Source organism: Paramacrobiotus metropolitanus, unplaced genomic scaffold, assembly GCF_019649055.1.
Source record: "Paramacrobiotus metropolitanus isolate TYO unplaced genomic scaffold, Prichtersi_v1.0 Parri_scaffold0000078, whole genome shotgun sequence".
NCBI lineage: Eukaryota > Metazoa > Tardigrada > Eutardigrada > Parachela > Macrobiotidae > Paramacrobiotus > Paramacrobiotus metropolitanus.
The window spans coordinates 301,802-321,343 of record NW_026570298.1 but is presented as its reverse complement, the minus strand read 5'-3'; the positions used below and the strand labels follow the sequence as shown (position 1 = coordinate 321,343).

Sequence of the window (19,542 nt, the reverse complement as noted above, 5' to 3'; positions counted from 1 at the left end):
GTTTCTTACTGATACTATATCGTCGCGTACAGCTACTCGCCTAATCGCCTATCAATGAGGTTTACATCTGCGGTTGCCACTTGGCATTAAGGGTTATAAAGAGCTCCAGTGCAAATGAGATGTTTACCAGGGCAGCGTCACCGGCTCCCCTCTCAGAAAAATTTCATTTTTTACAGGATGACAGAGTAACAATAGAGTACGCCCAAAAAAATAGTCAGACATGACCTCCATGGTTACCACCATTACCCATGGTTACCACTTACCAGTAAATGTCGATACAGTTCACGCCATTTAGGTGCAGTAATACTTTTCAGGTGCCCTGAATTATTCGGTTTAGTTACAATGTTAAATTTCAGTTTTCATGAGTCATTGTCAGAACATTTGCAAAGTGCAGTCTGTAAAAGGTCAGTGGCGGCATGTGCAATCTAACGAAAATTTTCCGGAATTTTACCGCTCTTAGCCGTTTAAATTGGACATTACTTTGTGCTGTACCAGGCACACGAAAGTATGCCCATGAAGGCACCGTTGCTAAATGCTAATCGGCTAAGAAGACAAAGATGGGCACTTTCTACTTTATTTTCGGCTTTTACATGGTCAAGACCGTTCACCTACAATTTTTCATGGTCGACTTGCCTCTTATCAGAACTTTGACTAGTTAATTGCTCAGGTAAAAATAGACTTCTGATAATTACAAAGATTTGCATCAAAGGCATCAAGAGAATCAGAGAGTGCCACGCGATCAAGTATACACGCCACCACCGATATAGCCGTCCTTGTTCACGACCGGATTCTGGTCATTGTCGTACCGGCTGTTTCCGGACCATTTCTCCGCAACGGTCGACTTAAAACGATTTCCGGCGTGCCGAACGGATCCAACCATCGCTCCCGTCTTGCCGGTTATGACCACATACGCTACACCTCCTACCACAGCCACACCCAGCAACACACCGATGACAATACCGGCCACTGAACCGCCGGATATCCCGGGTATGGTGGGTGGTTCAGTCACGCCGAATGGTCGACTGGTGGTTAAGCGGCCCATCTCCGAACGCACTTTGTGGATTTCGCAGATCATGCCACGGGAATCATAACTATCACAGGCCAAATTGCTCCAAGTCCCATTGGGAAACATTTCCGCACAGCGTTTGGCTGTGTAGATTAGGCCACTGTTGTTCGTGGGTTTGCCTAGCGTAATGGAAAAATATGAAAATTATACCACACAGCCACAGCTAAGTATTCACTACGTATCCGTTCATCATGACTTATTCCATGCTCATGAACTTTTCTGTCTGATGACTACCTTATGTGTCGTTAGCACATGCATATATTGTACATATACTGGGCTGTTGCATTCGCTACATCATGTATCGTTCTAACTACGATACATCCGCATTAACATGTGTTCATAATAAAGCCTACGATAAGTCCACGTCACACCACTAAGTATCCACTATCCACTACGCATCAAAGTTTATGCGTTTATGTGTATACCGCTCTCCCAGTTAGTGTACGATGAAAATCCGAATCCGGCTCCTTCGTCTTCCCATTTCCAGACATATTGTCCGGATGGATCTAACGCTTCGTACAAACCAATCCACATGCCTTCCGTGGAGTGATGAATATATTTCTCTAGACATTTCTGTTCTTCTTCATTGCGGATTGATGCCAGCCGTCCACCCATCCTTTCGCACTGTTGCTTGGCTCTTTCAAAGGTATCCAGGTGGACGGACTGGTTGTTTTGATGGGATCTAGTCTGAACACGGTAGCACATGGTGCTGCATTCCGTTGGAAAATCGACCGGGCAGTACATGTTGGAGTCGGTAATGTTGAAAGCCGCCGGACATGGTTCTGAAGGAGAGTAATGTATAGATAGTGTACACTGGCACAATACTGTTCCGTGTGACGTATACGCGTACGTACTCAGGGAAGTGACCTGGTACTAGTACCGAATTCGAATAATGTACGAAAACTTTCATTTTCGAGCTATTCCGAGAACGTTTTCGCAGTGTTTTCACTTTTCTGACATTCTGTAGCCAGATGATTTGTGTACGTTGCCAAGAAAACCGTTTGTGTGCGCAGCATCCGATTGTGGAGTTATAGCCTCAGTTAGTGCTGGGAAAAAATTACAAAAAGCTTAAACTAAAACGTTTTACCGAAAGTCTCATTATGAACCGATCTTCTTTAAATTCTGCACATAAATGCACATTGGCTAGTAAACCGTTTTTACATCAAACCTCGGTAGTGTAGTGTTTTTTCGGATTTTAAACTTCACTTTAAATTTCGAAAAAAACGTTGCAGCACTGTTTCGGTGTACAACGGATCTTCATAACAAACGGTTTTCACGCCAGTGCGACATGCTATACGGCAGTCGCACTTCGACTACCGTACTAGATGACCAACCACACAGTCGGTAGAGTGGGAATCTTTATTCTGAAAGGTGACCTGCTCCTACGCTCACAACCAAATATCTGGATGATGTTGTTATCCAGATCCTATGTGACTTCCTGCAGGTACACACTAATGCTTTCGCCACAAGAAGGTCACTCAGGATCTCATAACCGTTAATCATAATCTGAAGACTGCAAACACTGCATACAGACTCTCCAGCCAACACTATCAAATCTGCACGCACTGCATTCAGATCTGCCAAGACCAAGACCTAAACTCAGACTCCTACTAATCGACACCAACAGAATCGTTGATGAAATTATCGATCAAAAGCTTAAGATAAGAACAGGTAAGTAAATCTAAGAACAAGTAAATCGTACGTGAACTACAACGCACGTACAAAGTACAGGCATATTACGCCTACCGCGCTAAGTGTGTATAATCATCTGGCTACAGACTGCGATAAAGCAATGCCGAAAAGTGTTTGGGAGTGCGCGAAGTGGATGTTTTCGTGCATGAACACTAATTTGGTAGCATGTACCGGGTCACTTCCCTTAATTGTTACTCCAGCTAAAATGAAGGACGCACCTGTTCGGTGCTCACAAACAGCATAGTGAGCGCTATCCGTACAGTTCTGAACGATCCATTTGCCGTCGTGGTTCATGGCCACACAGTGGTCCGAATTATTCCCAGGCGGCAGCATCGTCAGAAAGTTGGAGTATACCACTGGACACCCATTGTACCAGGCGAAGTTGTGCACGTGACACTGCATGCCGATCCAAGCGTGACCGCTGTGGTTGTTGGTGCGATAGGCCTGGTGCAGCAGCACACGGAATTGGGCGTTGTCGTATACATCGATTGCCGTCGCCAGCTTGCCATAGCCATCAACGGTGGCGCAAGCGTCCTTGGCGTTTTGCCAGTTGTCCCGTCCAGCTGGCAATGGTATCACTGAGAAGCACGTGCCGTTCTCTCCCAGTTGGGAATAACCGGATCGACAGTTATTCGTTACGGGTTGCGCTGGTGCACTGGGATCTTCAACATACAGTCTTCGTTAGCTACATACTGAGTTTTCGATAACCATGTGCTGTGCTTATCGTTTTGGCCTAAACTAGACAGTACCTTTTTTTGCTTTACAGATGTAATCCCGCGTTTGATCTGCCTTGAGTACCTGCCACTTTCCGGCACGGTTATGATCACCGCGAATTTCAATGGCTCTGTCCTGTTGCAATTAAAATAGTACGAACGCTTATAAGCAATTACGTCGCTGTTTTAATTACGTCAATGAACAAACCTGGATCAGAGTTTCAAAACTCAGCATGACAGGCTTAAAAAAACGCAGCCGTACTACGAAGTATGCGATCACTTGATTCGGCTAGTTCTTTCGTTTACATACTCAGCAATCATACTCGTTTATGTACATAATCAGCTGACACTGTCAGAGAGGTTCTGTTCGCAGATTACGGTAAGTCATTCACGCAGAGTCACACTGTAGGCTGTAACGTACTCAGTATTGTACTAGTACATACTCAGGAATTTCACTTACCCGGGACGTGCTGTATTCATACAAGGGCTCGGAGAAATGCCAGTTATTGTAACGTATCGGGCTTTGATCGGACCACACGAAGGAAAACGAGTATGTATCGACCGGCACCTCATGCAAACCAATCCAGTAACCCCTGTCGTGTTGACCTTTCATCTTTGTCACGATGAAATCGTTCTCAATAGAACTGTGTATCGAAGCCAGATCACTGGATCCCGGGACCAGTTGTACGCAGGCTTGATGAGCTTCTTGCCAGGTTTTATTCTCGTTCTTGGAGAGGTAGTAGCAATTGTCTCCTAAAGTAAAGAAATACGCCCATTAGTATCTTATTGATCGTTACGGCATGGGGTAAACATACTCATTGCTTACCATTCTCTGTCCAACCAGTGCGACAATTTCCACCAACGGGACTTGGCGTTGTAACAGGCCTTATCCGATTCGTCTTGGCACAGATGAAATAGAGATTTCGAGCACAGTTGTGATCGCGCCATTTGCCACTGACGGAGTTCTGGCATACGCATCGTTCCGTGCCGCGGCCGTTAGGCTCATTGGCATCCCACGGTCGGAAGAAGGACGTATATCCATCGACCCATCCATACTCCTTATTCGCGAAATCCGTCATTCTCAAGCCAATCCAATAGTCTTGCCCGTTGCTGAATGTATTGGAAGTGATGGTTTGGGCAATTTTCAGCAGCAGGAACGGATAATTTGTACTGGTCACCGTTATCAAGTTAGTGTTAATGCTTTCGCAAGTAGCTTGTGCGTTGTCCCAGCTATCGGTTCTCAAAGAAATAAAGACACATTCCTCCGACTGCGAATCGAAGTACCAGGCTCCTTCACTAGACGATGTACCACAAGTATCTGAAAAACACGAAAGACAGTAATTCAGCTGCATTGCTTCGAATTTTGTAAGCAGTAAGTGCGTCAAAATCTGAAGTATTGCTGAACTTACGGTTGATAGGAATGCCGGTTGGAAACTCTTCCACTATCTGACCCGGATAGTAGACATCCTTGGGTACTTCACAGAGCCATCCGTTGCCCAGATCACAGCTTTGTGGGACCCATTGTCCACTGGAACGGAATCCCACGCAGTTGGACGTGAAGGGGTTGGTGTGGCTGATTTCCGCATGCCAGTTAGCCGTCGTTAGACCTTTCCCATCGGACCACTCCCAACGGTTCTGAGCGTTGGGATTTTGTCGTAGTCCAATCCAGTTCATGTCACCGTTAACCAGCGCGTACACTGTGCTTTGCTCGGCCTCACTGTTTATCGACGCCAGATGACCCCCTTTGAACTGTCTGCAGAAGTTTTCGGCTTCGTGCCAAGGTAATTTGTGTATCCCGTTATTTCCTTGGTCTCCACGGTAACTCTACAAAAGTGTGATCACGGTTAAGGGTGTTGCTAGCCATAACTGTATGATTTAAACTGCTTTGGAATTTTTGGTGCGGCTTTAAGTGAACTGTACATTTCATGGGTCGTTAAATTTGAGAGTTAACTGGAGAAGCGCGTTTTACTGCCTTTCTTAAGCAGCATTTTAGTAAAAGGAAATGCCGCGACTGATTTGACGCGTTTCCTTTTTACCCAAGAGAAGACCGAGACTTTGGTTCTTTTTTAATGTTTATATTTTAACTATCAAATATTGTACAAGCGCTTGCATTTTCTTAGTTGGTTGGATATTGGCAAAAAGATTTATTTAAAGTGCTAAAATATACTGTACAGTACGTCACCTTAAAGCACGTTCCAATTTCCGGTTTCGTGCTCCATCCCTGAGGACACCCGTTGGGCGACGGCGTAGAAGGGTTGGTCGTTGGGTGAGACGGATGGAAAGTGCTGTCAGCTTTGCAAAGAGCCACCTTCCGCTCGGTACAAGCCGTTACATACCAATCGCCCGGCATAATCGTTCCGTGCTCGGCCATGGAACCGTGCATGGCCACACATCCCTTGAACCCGTCGTTCGTCAAGGCCGGCTGGCCGAACGCCCAGTTCGTCGAGCCAACACTGGACCCGTCCACCCATTTTCTAAACGCGTTCCGCGGTTCACGGTCTTCTCTCAGTCCAATCCAGTACTCCTCCCCGGTGCGAGCGATATGGGCGTTGATAAACTCCCTCTCTTCCGCACCATCGTTCAGGATGACCAGGTCAGCCGTTGCACCAAAGTGTTGACGGCAGAACGCCCGCGCGCTGTCGAAATCCATTAGCGGTTTGGTGCCGATCTGGGAGGTACTGGGATCCTGTCCGAAATAGTAGCAGGACTCGTGGAAGCCGACACCCCAGCGTAGACAGCCCCGTGAGTGGGGGATCTCCACCGTTGCACTACCGGTTACGGGGATCATTTCTTTTTCGCAGACGTAAGGTTTTCTTTCATGGCATGGATATACCGTAACGCCCTAAAACCAAAAGTAGGACGTTAGACACTTCTACACGAAAAATCATGAAGAGCTAAGAAACCTAAGAAAACCAGAAGTAGAATATAAGACACTTTTGCACGAAAACATGAAGAAACCTAAGAAGGTCAAGAAACCTAAGAATGGTACGAAACCCAAGAAACCTAAGAAACCTAGGCTAAAGATGAGCGTTAGGTTTCTTACTCCTGGGCTGATCGCGGCGCAGTTGGTGTCGTTGGCCCACGCTCCAACACCATGACTGTTAGGCGACTGAATATCCCAGTGAAGGTAGGTGACGACTGCACCACTAGACCACGTGAACGCTCGGGGATTACTCGGGGCGGTAATACTGTTTAGGCCGATCCAGCTGCCGATGAAAAATTCTTTGAAATACATGAATTCGCTTTCGTCTCTGAAATCAGTCAAGTATCCTCCTTCGTTTCGGCATGCTTGACTGGCAGTGGCCCAATCGGCCGGAATAACGCTGACCCAAACACATCGGCCGGTAACGGCGTGCCAGTGCGGAGGGCATCCCAGTTGTTGGTCTGTATAAAAATTGTAAGTATTCCTATATCCATCAGAAGTTTTCTAAATCATGCATCATGCAGAGTTTAAACTGAAGGCGTAGTCTAAAGTGCAATCGAAAGGTTTAGCATTCTGCGCAATTTAGAAATAAAAAAAAATTTAATCATGAGAGTACCAACCTGGGGCAAGAGAGGGCAGAGCCGTTGTTGGCGCCGGTGTCACCAGGTCTTCGATGGTCTTCTTGCAGATTGATGCGTGCCATTGTATGCAGTGGGAGGAAACCCACGTACCGGAAGAGATTGATGTAATTCGTGCACACTGGGTGTAGTAAGGGCCGTCTACTTCCGTGTCCGGAGTTGGTTGGCCTGTAAACCAGCATCTCATGTTTCCACCGTATGGGTAAATGTCGCCAGCTCATGCTTACCTTCCGCCCAATTGCTCACCGCAAACGGGAGAAAGTCTTCGTTACCGTTACCATAATCTCGGTATGGTATGTGCCACGCATTGGCTTGTTCGGTGTACAGATTGATCCACACACTGTGTGGTATATGTGAATAGTGTCGTTGAAGATGTGCTGAAAAACACAAGAACTATTCCACCTTCTAAGTTTTTATAAACAACGCTCCGGACATACTTCTGACAAACGATTCTTCTTCTTGGGTAGTAAACCATACGAGATCGGCGTTGTTGCTCATTTTTCGACACGTGGCTTTGGCTGAGCGCCATGTGGACGCCTCGGGCATCACCTGGTAACAGTGCGGTCCATGGCGAAACCATCCCGCTCCACAATAAGGATCGGATGGGTCCTCCGTTACAGGGGCCTCGATAGGGGCTAGAACAATTTAATGTTAAATTATGGGATAAGTACCGGTTACTGCATTAAGTACTGTGCACTGTTATAGATACAGGCGGAAGCCGGTTGTGTAGGTATCTGGTAATTTACTGGGAATTAAAGGGCAGAAATTTGCGATATACGGTAGACAAAACAGTCTTTCCAGCTACATCTGGACTGGCTGTATTGTACATACGGTGGGCCAGTAGCACAAAAACTAGCGGTGGTCCTTAACCAGACCATTACGATTGGATTTGTGGGACTGGAAAATTGCCTCGTTACGCTCTCTGTGGCGTCAGACAAATTTTATGCTCTAAACGAAGGCTTAACTGCAGCATCTCGCTGCACCCGATTCAAAATAATTTTGGATATTGGGTACCCACGATGCTGAACGATCACAAAAATTTAATACAGGCGAGCTTACTTCCTTCATGCCAACACACATAGCCCCGCGTCAGGTTGCAGTTGGTATGATACCACTCCCCTCGATCCGGGATGAGGTAATGTGGTCCATATTGGAATGAGCTTCCGGGGCCCGCTATAGCTACGCAAATTTGGTCGGAACTGCCTTCCACTGTTATATCGAAAATATCCGCGAAGTCTTGGTAAAATCCAGCGCCAGCCTGAAAATAAAAAATATCGTACGCACTCGAGTAGTATGTTGTATCTTGTTCTTGCAGTGATTGCTTCGGCTGTTACTGGAGAAGTTCTATCGAGCTTCCAAGGGAAACGCTACAGCCGAGCTACAGATTTTGGTTGTTTTTTAATGTATAAGTTCAACTGTCACGTAGTGAGGCCGCGCTTGCACTTGTTATTGTTTTGATGGCTGTTGCCGGTTAAAGCATATTATAAAGTGTGTATCGCCAAGGTTGTAGTCTTACAATATCACCGTTGCTGTACGAATACTGGAATCCGGAAGCGAATCCGGTTGTGTCAGGCCCGCTGACTCGCATACCAATCCACGAGTCTTTGGTTACGGTGCCTGGATGAAGGGCAACCGTATAGTAACGAAACACACCATGGATGTTACGCGAACGCAATACCGGAAAGAAAAGCGTTTTCTCCACGGTTGCGAATAATGGCCAATCGGGATTGTTTGCTGATGCAGTCCTGGCTGGCTTCGTCGTATGTTTTCTCATCTGCCACGGCTAGGAAGCATCCTTCATGGAAGAAGACAAATGGTGCCTCGCAGGTGTGTGCACCTGTGCCAAAACGAAAAGTGTATAAAATATTAGCAAAGCCAGAACTAGGTTTTTCTTACTGATGACGACTTCTTCTGGCTGGATATCTGCCGTATAATGCGCTTCGCAAATGAAGCCTTGCGGTTGCGTACACTGCGTGACTTGCCAACTTCCCGTTGCATTGGCTGAAAGGTGATTAAATTCGATTAATATTTATTGAACGCCAGTAACGCTTTAGGCATAATTTGTTTTACACATTGTGAGTGCTGTTGCAGTACTTACTGCTCCGATCAAAGGCAATGTAAGCACACATGTTTGGGTCATTCGCCGGTTGGACCTGACTATACCAATCCGTGTAATTCGTAGCCGATCCATCTGGCCAAATGTAGCCGTTATTGCTGCCTGGAATGTAGCAGTTTTAGCGACGAATACCATTATATCTACTGAGTACATATTTACGGTGCATCGATTACACCGTTCTCAAAAGGACTTAACTTACCTTTCAAGCCAATCCAGTAGTATTCGTGCTGTGTTCCGTCTTCCCAGTCGTGGATGCCGTACTTCCAGATCAAGTCCGCGATGTAAATGTTTTTCGATGCACTGTGCAATGTTCATGTCGACCACACGTTAGATTTACAAGAACGACCTTTTGTCGCTCGTGATGACTCTTTCCACTTACTCTTGAATGGCCACTAACTCGCCTCCTTTCTGCCGACAGGTGGCTTGAGCATTCGTCCAGTTTTTCAGGCTCTCGTCTCCTAAATTGATTTGATAACACATGGCTCCGGATTGATGCCATCCACAGGGGCATTTATCTGCAAACCGGTCACAGGCGTTACACATTGATATTACAAAAAACCGTTGCTTTTCGTTTTGTTCATAAATACTAATTTTCTGTGATATAAATTCTGCTTTCGTTTGTTTACTTAAAGGTGATTCGCACACGTATGGTCTAGGCGAGGTGCAGTCAGTGGTAAAGGCCCATTCCGCTATTGCTTCGATCCAGATAAAGCCAAATGGTCCACCGTAATAGCCAGCCTGTGTGGTGTATTCACCGCAGTAATTCTCCCCGTTTGGTATATCCCTATCACCAACAGTCCAAACTTGTATTTTATACAGGTTTAATCTCATTATTTAGCATACAGTATGCCTTAAACCTAAATGTTTACTGTAGTTATACTCACAATTTTGGAAAGGCAGTTTAATTAGTCCAAAAAACTTCGATACGAAAAAGTTATATACATAATATGTACCTAACGTAGGAGTCAGGGTGACTTCGCCAAAGATCTGCTGATGTGTTTTTCATTGGAGTGCCATCCATCCAATGAAGATTATCGGCTGTCACTAAGTCGGTTTTATTCCAGATCTTAATTCCCAGCCACGTTTGCTTGACTTTGAAGTAGGCACGAAACCAGTACGCCAATCGACTGTTTATTGCTGCTGTTCGTGGAACGGGAAGATATCCTCCGTCGGCGCTGTTTATCAGGGCATAATCAATTTTTTTCTTATAAGTTTCACGTAATCAAGCGAACATACAGACACTGTGCTTCTGCTTCGACGAATCCTGAAGGCTCGTACACTGGGCGGAAACAGCGACCATCATGATAAACGTAGCCTTCTTCCGTTTTGCACCATGGACGGCCGCCTACAAAAATACTCAAATCATGTGAACCGTTTTTGTAATAAATGTGGTCTGTCGATAAAATTGTATTTTTTGGCCGGTTTTTTGTTTTTTGTTCGCTGTGCCACGTACTCCAGTCTCCTTTGCAAACGAATCCATTAGATTCTTGCCTGCTATCAGCTTTGAAGATAAATCCCTGGAATGTTCTGTTGGCAATGTAATTTAAAATTCCACGTTGTAATTCCGGCCTGTTTGTTGGAGGTTGAACGTTTCTGTATTACAAAATTAAGAATACATATATACTCGTACCGTAATTACACCTACAAGCAACGCCTAAGTTGACAAAATATGAAATTGTCATACAAGCCTGGAATTGCAGTATATGGTTTGAAAGTGTCGCCGTCGGTCCACTCCCATTGATTATTCTCATAGGTCAACCCAATCCAAAACTCACTATATGCTAACAAATTGAGCAAGGGTAGTTTAAAGTGGTTTTTGCATATAAATTTTAAGGGTTTGGTATCCAGTTTTATGAAGAATATGATTCAGTTTGAAAGAAAGGAATCTTTCAAGCAGTAGGTTAACATTATTACGAGCTTGGTTTAGATACGTTGTGAACAAGCGGTTCAGAGTTCAGCTTACATCCTGAAATTTTGGCAGTGAGCCAACTCTGAAAACAAAAATTTACTTCAGTGGCAAATGCTTTAGCATCATATAGCAGTTCTTAGTTGGAGAAGACGCAAAATCTAGGTGTGCATGCTAGTGACCTATTTGTATAATGAAATTGGAATATCAAACAAAACGCTTTCCAATCGTCGATACTAAAATAAATTCTTCTGTTTAATAATGTCTCTAATGCTACGAAAAATAGTTCATTACCATTATTTAGTAGCACGGAACAAGTAGAAACTTAGTATTAGAAAGTAACACTTAAAATAAGCGAAAAACCGTTAGGTAACAACCTTACCAGCTCTTCAGAATCTTCCAAAACTAGTATTTTTCCTCCTAAAGCTCTGCAGGCTTCAATGGAATAGTTAAAAGTGTTGCTGCCAGATAATCCTCCATGAAAACCATCCGGATCGTTGTTGTTGGATTTTCCCATAACATAATAGCACTTATCGGTGCCCTTTCGGTAATACCAATCATGGCCAGGGCAACGAAAACCCGAAACAAAAAAATAACCTAAAGGGCAAAAATATGTAAAAAATTAAATTAATAAGCTGACATCATAAGAAACATTTTTTGCATATTAAAAAAAGATGATAATATTTAAAATTCAGCAAAGTGAACGTGTTAACCTGATCCCAGCCATGCCAGTGCAAACAGCATTACTATAAGCGACGCCATGACCGCTAAGGGATTACGCAATCATATGCATGATGACAGAATAGAAATGTAATGTGAATACGTAGAAGCCTAAAATCTAACACCAAGTCCGAAAATTTCGCCTGACATTTTTAATGGTAGAATGTGAGAAATCCTCTTTTTCCTGTTTTATCTTTACTTTCGATATCGTAGGTAAACACTATGCATTCTATATCGCCAGTTTTGACTTTAATTGCCTTTCTTCTGTAAATTTCTTGCTCATCTCATTGTACTGCTGGAAATTTACGATGTATTTCGATTAATATTATATCTGTACAAGCAGTAAGTCAGTTACTGAACACGCGTAGACATAATTATACGAACCACCTTAATTTATTGGTGTTATGTGACAAATAATACAAAAGCTAACTGAAGTTTGTGTAAGTCTAACGATAGTAGTGCTATAGCATAGCCACGAGTACCATGCACGATAAAATGTGCCATTAGAGTCATAATACGTTGAAGTCAGTGATAAGGTTCAACGGCTGCCAAACACTGCCTAGCACGTTCACCGGGTCCAGCGGATGCTGCGCTTTCTTTTCTTATCACGCATAACTGCGGTAACAGTGGAAACTGTAAAGTGCCAGGGAACCAAGCAGTATGCACCATGTGTACAATAAAATTCTGCCGTGCATACTTTTTTAGCGCAGTAACAGGAGGTACATAGATGAAGAAGATGTACCACAAATCCGCGACATTGCTTTCCACTTCAGTGTATGGCATTCGGTATAAATCAAACGCACTAAAAGTTGAACAGTTTTGTACAATTTTTAAAACTGCATGTACCGGGTCTTTCCTTGGAAAAGGCAATGGCATCAAAATTCAGAGCAGCGGAATTTTCCGGCTTTGCGACTCCCGCAGTAAATGCCTTAAAGATTTTAACTGTAATTTTACACATGTAATTGAACAGGACAGCGGCACGGGACACCCGATCAGATTTACGGAGGCAGGAAGATAAACAGGAAATGAAATGACGTTGTTTTTACATTCGTACAGCATAGCAGCCGTGACACACTATAGCGGTTATAACACGTAACTTGTCAAATCTAATTACTTAGCGTTTGCTCGCGGTCGCGGATATCTGCCAGGCAAAATGTGCGGCACTTGTATATTCCAATAAACGTCGCTTTTATTTCAGGGTGACGAAAAGGGATCTCAGTAATCTAATTATCACGGTGCAGTTATCGGATCGTTAAGTACAGGAACGCCGGTCGTAGTGCGCCATAACAACAGAATTTGCCGCAGCGCGTTGAGTAAGGTGTCGAGAGCAAGAAGGTCATTTGATGTTTAATAATAAGACACTCTTTTCGAGAAATGCCGGAAATCCGCGCCAGCACGTTATGACGCTATAAAATACACTACAAGCACTACACAGGTATAACGCATCGAATCCGCTGGTTTTGCTGTATTATTCATCAAAAGCGCTTTAGCACGATGACAGCCAACGCTTCTGTTCAATTTCGTGCACAACGCATCTAATTCAACCTGGACGGAACACCACGTCGAGAATGGTACGACGCACAGTTACTCCCTGGCCGCACTGCTCAGCACAACCGTGCCGGCACTCGTTCTCAACATTGCACTCATCTTGGTTTTCTTGCGAAATCACCAGCACCGCGCCCCGTTCGACGTGTACGTCGTGGTGCTACTCGGCAGCAACGCTCTCTTCACCTTCGTGGAGGGCTCCATCAAAGCGTTAATTCATCCGTATCTGCACTGGCCACTCAGCGCCGCCGTCTGCACACTGCACATCTACAGCATGTATATCGTAGCGGCTGTGCAAATTCACCTGCACCTCCTAATCACCATCAACCGTGATTGGGCGTTGTTCTGGCCTGTTTCATTCCGCCGGCATCACACCTTCACTACGGCTTGGTGTCTTTGCGGGACGTTTATTCTCTACGTGCATATTATCCTTCTCCCGGGGACCATCCAGGATGCCGTGTATTACCGCCTGCCGGTGCAGTTTGGCTGCTGGGTGAACGACGCCGCGCAACCGGTGTGGTTCATTGCCGAATCCGTTCTACTGTTCAACATTCCCATCTTCTTCATTCCTGTTTTCTGTCCAGTGTTACTGTGCAGAGCGCTACAGAAAAACGTCGTTTCGTCGGTGGCACCCTTTGGCAGTGCACCGCCACCGGAGTCGGCTCACAATTCACAACGCCGCGGTGCTCTGCGACCGTTCTTGGCCATGACCTTATTTACGGTGTCGGTGTGCTGGGTGCCCAGTACGATTTATTACACGTTGATTGATTTTTTCCCGTCAGAAAAGTTGGAGACGTTTCGCAGCGTCCAATCGGCGCTGTATTCCCTGCAGTCCGTCATCGATCCGTTAGTGGTTTGTCTCAGCTTTCGACAGCTTGACAGCAAACTCGTTGCACTGTATACGAAATGGAGAAAACGCTAAATACCTCTGTCAATGTGCCAGCACAGAAACTGATGACGTAAAGCTCTTAGGTTGCATAGCGTTCATTCCCTGGCACTTTTGCTAATCTCTTTTATGTCTTTGCGGTACCGAGTTATGCCAGTGATCGGGAGCGTTGCCGGGCGGTAGTGGTGGCAAAATAATAATGGCAAAATAATTGAAGTTTTTCTTACTTAAGGGTACTGCCCCAATACAGAGTGTTGTGCACGCAGTCTACAAGCTGTACAAGTACAGTGTACACTGCATGCACCTGTGATTCACACTCACAGGCAGTGAAACAGGCATGCTGCATTACTGCAAAGCGGAATTCCGAACGGTTACGTGCTCAGACGGTAATTAGAAAAGATGTAAATGTACACATAATTATTATGCAATGCTGAAGTGTATGCACGTAGAACTTCACGGGACTATAATTCAAGGAGCAAACTATTGAAAACAGCTGAGAGTTTTTTATCATTTCCACGCTGGTGGTATTGGTTGGTTCTTGCTGCACCGATCGGCTTTATGACAATATTATAATTCCAATAATAAGCAATTCCAGTTGAGATGCTTTAAGAGCATAATACCAATGCATATATTGCACAACTCCGCCTGGTTCACACTATTGGCTGCCTTAAGCGTAATTCAACGTCACATAGTTTAATAGTTTCATCTCGGTAGCAGGTAACCCATTAACCTGCTGTGTTTTGCATACACAGCATGGGAATTTAAACCTGGCCGAACACAACACACGCTCATTATCAAACTCCGCTACAGAAGGCATATGATACAACACAGCTCAGAATTGCAAGCATTATTAGACCCATGCACTGGCACACTAGACAATGGCTAATAAGCATTGACATAAACGTGTATAAAGCACGCAGACTAAACGCTATAGACAACAAGATCCGTATCGTTCGGCCGTATCCGTAGTTGAATGAGGAATGGAGCGCGGGTGCTTTATCCTGATGCGACGAGCGAGTTGAACCATGGAGGATCCGTTTAAGCCCAGGCGTCGAAGAAACGCACACGCCACTCAGTACGGTCAGCGCTGATGCCGACTAACCACGTCGCACACAGCCTTGCGGGCCATGCACTCGCAGCCTGAACTCAGAGTGGTCACCCATCCAAATCCAAACCGCGCTCGATGTAGACTATCTTTCAAAATCCGAAGATCCATCCATTTAGCTACACGGAGTGAGTGATCATTATCGAACAATAATGACGAAATCTAAGATGATGTTCCAACTAATTTGGTGCCCACTCAAACAAAGCAATATTGCGACTGCCACAGCTAACCGACGACAATACGCAGCTGCTCGTCTGGAACACACGATAAGAACCTTGCGGAAACACAGCATCGCAAGTAGAACAGAGTCAATATTTACAGGCAACTGAATTTATGTACAAAAACATGCTTCTTGGAAAGGTAGGCGGCAAAAAAGTAACTTAAAAAGGCAGCAGTAACACCAACATTGTTAGCCACCAAGAGCTGGTAGCGTGTTACAGGCCCAACAGTGCTGCTACGCCTGTCACGCTAGAGTACTTGATTAAATTGGCTACCTAATTGTCATTAGACAGGTTTACGGAAACCCACATCTAAACAGGAAATGAAAACACATGTGGCTTCCGCGTATCTTGCGCATAACAGTCGTGCTGGAATTCGTTTGCGAAAATTCTATTTCCTGCAAGTGTGTTCGCAGTAGTACACAAAACACTTACCGGGCACGTGAAACCTTATACAATATTGCCGTGTGCGTCGCTCTCTCTTCAAGTCGCCCAACCACAGGTAAAAATAATTTCCTTCAACCAGAATAAGGAACCTAGGGATATATGCAATTTTCACGGTCGTGAGCAGCAGTAATTGGAATGATGTAATCGGCCGTTAATTGTCGGGAACGCAGCAGACAGGAACAGATCGCAGTTAATAAAGTGCAATGCTCCCGACCAGCTACTGTGACGAATTTATCTTACACACACACATCAGTTTCTTTTGCATACTACTTCAGTTCTTCGTATAAAAGATCTACCGACACCATGCAAACAGCGAATTCGTTGATTTCTTTCGTTGAATTCGTTGATTATATCTTTCTCCTAGCTTGTCTTCAAAACGATGGCACACAATTTTTCTCTTCATTTTGCAAATAAATCGATTAACTCAACCGGGATTCAACCCCACACCGGCAATATTACGAGTCACAATCATTCCGTGACCGCACTGCTCAGCACAACCGTGCCGGCATTCGTTCTCAACATCGCGCTCATCTTGGTTTTCTTGCGAAATCACCAGCACCGCGCCCCGTTCGATGTGTACGTGATGGTGCTACTCGGCAGCAACGCTCTCTTCTCCGTTGTGGAAGGATCCATTAGAGCTTTGATTCTTCCGCATCCGCACTGGCCACTCAGCGCGGCCGCCTGCACACTGCACACCTACTTCATGTACGTCATAGCGGCAACGCAAATCCATCTGCATCTCTTAATAAATGTGAATCGCGGATGGGCGCTCTTCTGGCCGGTGGCGTTCCGCCGCTATCACACCTTCACTATTGCCTGGTGTCTATGCGGGGGAATAATCCTGTACGTGCACATCGTCCTGCTCCCGGGAATTATCCGCGATGCGGCGTCTTTCCGGCTCCCGCTGGAGATGGGCTGCTGGGTGAATGGTGCCGCCCAGCCGGTGTGCGGTGTGGGACATCCTGGAATCCACCCTCCTGTTCAAAATTCCCATTTTCTTTATCCCCGTTTTCTATCCAGTGCTGCTGTGGAAAGCGCTGTACAGGCGAAAGGAAGATTTAACGTCCGTGGCGCCATCTGGTGACGCAACCCGTCCATCGGAGGCGGCCGCTTCCTCGTTGCGTCGCGGGGCGTTGCGACCGTTTTTGGCCATGACGTTATTTACAGTGTCGGTGTTAGTGTGCTGGGTGCCCAGTACGACGTATTTCGCGCTAATTGATTTTCTCCCGTCCGGACGACTGGAGACCCTCCGTATCGTCACATCGACGCTGTATTCCTTACAATCCGTCATCGATCCGCTGGTGGTGTGTTTCAGCCTTCGACACCTGGATAGCAGAATCAGCACGTTTTGGAGAGCGTGGAGAGATCGATTACCATGTTAAACCCTTTAACACACTCGTGTCGTACTTGTGCCATAAACTGGTTACAGTTCCCTGTTGTTTGATGGCTGCCGTCGCGGATGCGAGATGATTGTGCCAGTCTATACCGGCACAATCAACGTGTACCGGATCATTTTTGGACCTGGGCGTTCGTCTGTTCAAAGGGAGGATGGAATGCCGGCGCGGTGCAAGTGTTCCGCGACCTGATACAGCGCTAACGCTTCGCCATGTATCCAGGCAAAACAAAGATTTGTGACCTCGTGCGACAACCACAGCAGCAAAATGCCAGCGACCATCATGCAGAAGCGGAACAACAGCACACCCACTACCCATAATGCTCTCCACCTCCACTAAGTCTTTATAATCAAGCTTGAGCGTTGAATTAAAGCACTTTAATGTTTTCTTATGACTACTTGTAGAATTGTGACAACTTTAGTCTATCTGTTCTTGTATAATTATAACGAAGTGGCTATTTTGCCGCAGTGTTTGCGGTAAAATAGCCTTTAGCTATTTTGCCGCAGTATGACCGGCGAAATAGCCTTTTACTATTTTGCCGCAGATTCCTGTTAATAGAGAGGAAATCGACGTTTTGACGATGTGGTTGGACTCGAGGAAGGGATAATTAAAGGAAGGAAGGTTTTTTTATGTTTAACGGACAAGTGCGAGGACTCACGATAGTGCTTTATTGACAAATAAAGGGAGCAAATACCGCGTGATATGCTGGAAGAACAACGATGTCAGTCTGTCCTAAATCTAGAACGTGCACGCAAGTCAGTTGCGTCTGTCTAGGCGTGAAAGCTTGCTGGCGGCATGTCGTGGCCAGATGTATCAGCTGTGTGTGATGCGCAGACTGGACTCTCTCCAACGCGAGCGTATGAACGCTGAGTGGTAGTGCGAGATAGGGACGAGAGAGCAAGTACAGCTCAGTGTGCGCACGCGTTATATCCGCTTCAGCGGAGAGTGCAGGGTAGGAGCACCCGTACGTATAAGAGAGAGGCGAATACGGCATGTAAGTGAGTGCACGCACGCCAAGTATGGGCGGAGCAGCACGCGGAGGGCCGTACGCCTAATATGCCTCTGGGCGGGAATTCGAACTCCCGCGAGGGAAGCTTGAACTCGGTGCTGCACCAGAGTACCGCATGGGAATCCGGCTAAGTTCCAAATCCCAAGGGTCTGGTCGGAGAAAATCATAATTGTAGGATGCGACTTCTGTGGTCGACCCGTACAGTAATCCCGTTTGAAATTGATCGGTTAAAACTGTTTAATCTGCTACCGCAAACCTGGTTATGACTAACTGATACGAACCGGCTCGAAAGTCCGGTTGGAAATCTTGAGTTTCTACGATGGAAAGGGTCGGTTGACTAGTACCTTACGCTTCTATGGCCAGGGGTAGTATTTCCATCCGATGAATTCCATTGTAAGCTGACCTGTGGTCGGTCGTAACGATATCCGACAAGTGGTCGGTCATAATGGTATCCGACCAGTGGTCGGTCATTCCATCCGTCGATGGTCGGCTAGAATAACTTGCACTATTTCACCCAAGTGGGGCCAGGCAAGTTTGTTTTCGTCGAATTCGTATATAAAGAGATAGTTCTGCGTCTTCTTCTTCGATGTTAATCGAGTAAGCCGACCTGTTGTCGGTCGGTTAACATATCCGACCAGTGGTCGGTTATCTATGGTGTTTTTTGAAGATCGGCTATCAACTTCCGATGGTCAACTAAAGTATGTTTCCGTCCGTCCAAAAGTTGCAATCTTCCGTGGGAAGTTGATGTCCGACTTATGGTTGCGTTGTCGACTTGTTGTCGTGCTTTTCCGACCTCCTTTCGGTCGTGTGATCCGAACGACTAGTGGTCGGTCATACGTTCTCCTTCATAGTCGACCGAGATGACTTACTCTATTACACCCGTCTAGGGATGGTAAAGAATCATATGGTCGACTCCGTCTTGATATGTGCTCTCGGTCGGATCCGAGCTCGTGATGGCCGGTTAACCTGTCGCTCCAAGTGACTTGCCTCTGGACGTTCCGAATTCCGTACGGTTAATTTCAAGTCGGTGATGGCTTCTTGCCATGGCGTCTGTCGGCCAAGTGACTTGTACTACATCATCCACAATTGTAGTTGCTTGTGGTAACAAAGGACTTCAGTACACAGGAAAAGCTTTTTGGTTGAAACTGGCGTACAGTTCTCGCA

At 45.7% G+C, this 19,542-nt stretch overlaps 1 protein-coding gene across 2 annotated transcripts; it reads right to left on the bottom strand.

Moving 5' to 3' along the window:
- Positions 1–567: 567 nt before the first annotated feature.
- Positions 568–11,901, bottom strand: LOC129595438 (macrophage mannose receptor 1-like). 2 transcript variants are annotated; one of them, XM_055492446.1, is made up of 27 exons: positions 11,768–11,901; positions 11,437–11,651; positions 11,112–11,139; positions 10,833–10,929; positions 10,602–10,741; positions 10,385–10,493; positions 10,102–10,323; positions 9,775–9,932; positions 9,528–9,663; positions 9,348–9,448; positions 9,131–9,250; positions 8,929–9,033; positions 8,711–8,869; positions 8,549–8,649; positions 8,092–8,290; positions 7,470–7,667; positions 7,260–7,409; positions 7,015–7,200; positions 6,515–6,855; positions 5,654–6,313; positions 4,881–5,295; positions 4,298–4,789; positions 3,932–4,224; positions 3,508–3,607; positions 2,977–3,420; positions 1,492–1,848; positions 568–1,185 (listed from the first exon to the last, which is right to left on the bottom strand). In XM_055492446.1, exons 1-27 carry the CDS (start codon positions 11,814–11,816, stop codon positions 740–742), a joined length of 6,021 nt encoding a protein of 2,006 aa, XP_055348421.1. In that variant the 5' UTR covers positions 11,817–11,901; the 3' UTR covers positions 568–739. The 2 variants fall into 2 exon arrangements, with proteins under 2 accessions (XP_055348421.1, XP_055348422.1); XM_055492447.1 differs by lacking the exons at positions 10,102–10,323; positions 10,385–10,493; positions 10,602–10,741; ... (2 more) ...; positions 11,437–11,651; positions 11,768–11,901 and having other exon boundaries at positions 9,792–9,913.
- Positions 11,902–19,542: the final 7,641 nt, after the last annotated feature.

What these genes read in the sequence shown, in the direction of transcription:
- LOC129595438 (XM_055492446.1), bottom strand. Translation starts at nt 11,816, where the DNA reads ATGGCGTCGCTTATAGTAATGCTGTTTGCACTGGCATGGCTGGGATCA. An exon ending in ACTGGCATGGCTGGGATCAG is followed by an intron (nt 11,652 to 11,767) that starts GTTAACACGTTC and finishes TTTGCCCTTTAG; the next exon opens with GTTATTTTTTTGTTTCGGGT. An exon ending in CGTTTGCAAAGGAGACTGGA is followed by an intron (nt 10,494 to 10,601) that starts GTACGTGGCACA and finishes GTATTTTTGTAG; the next exon opens with GCGGCCGTCCATGGTGCAAA.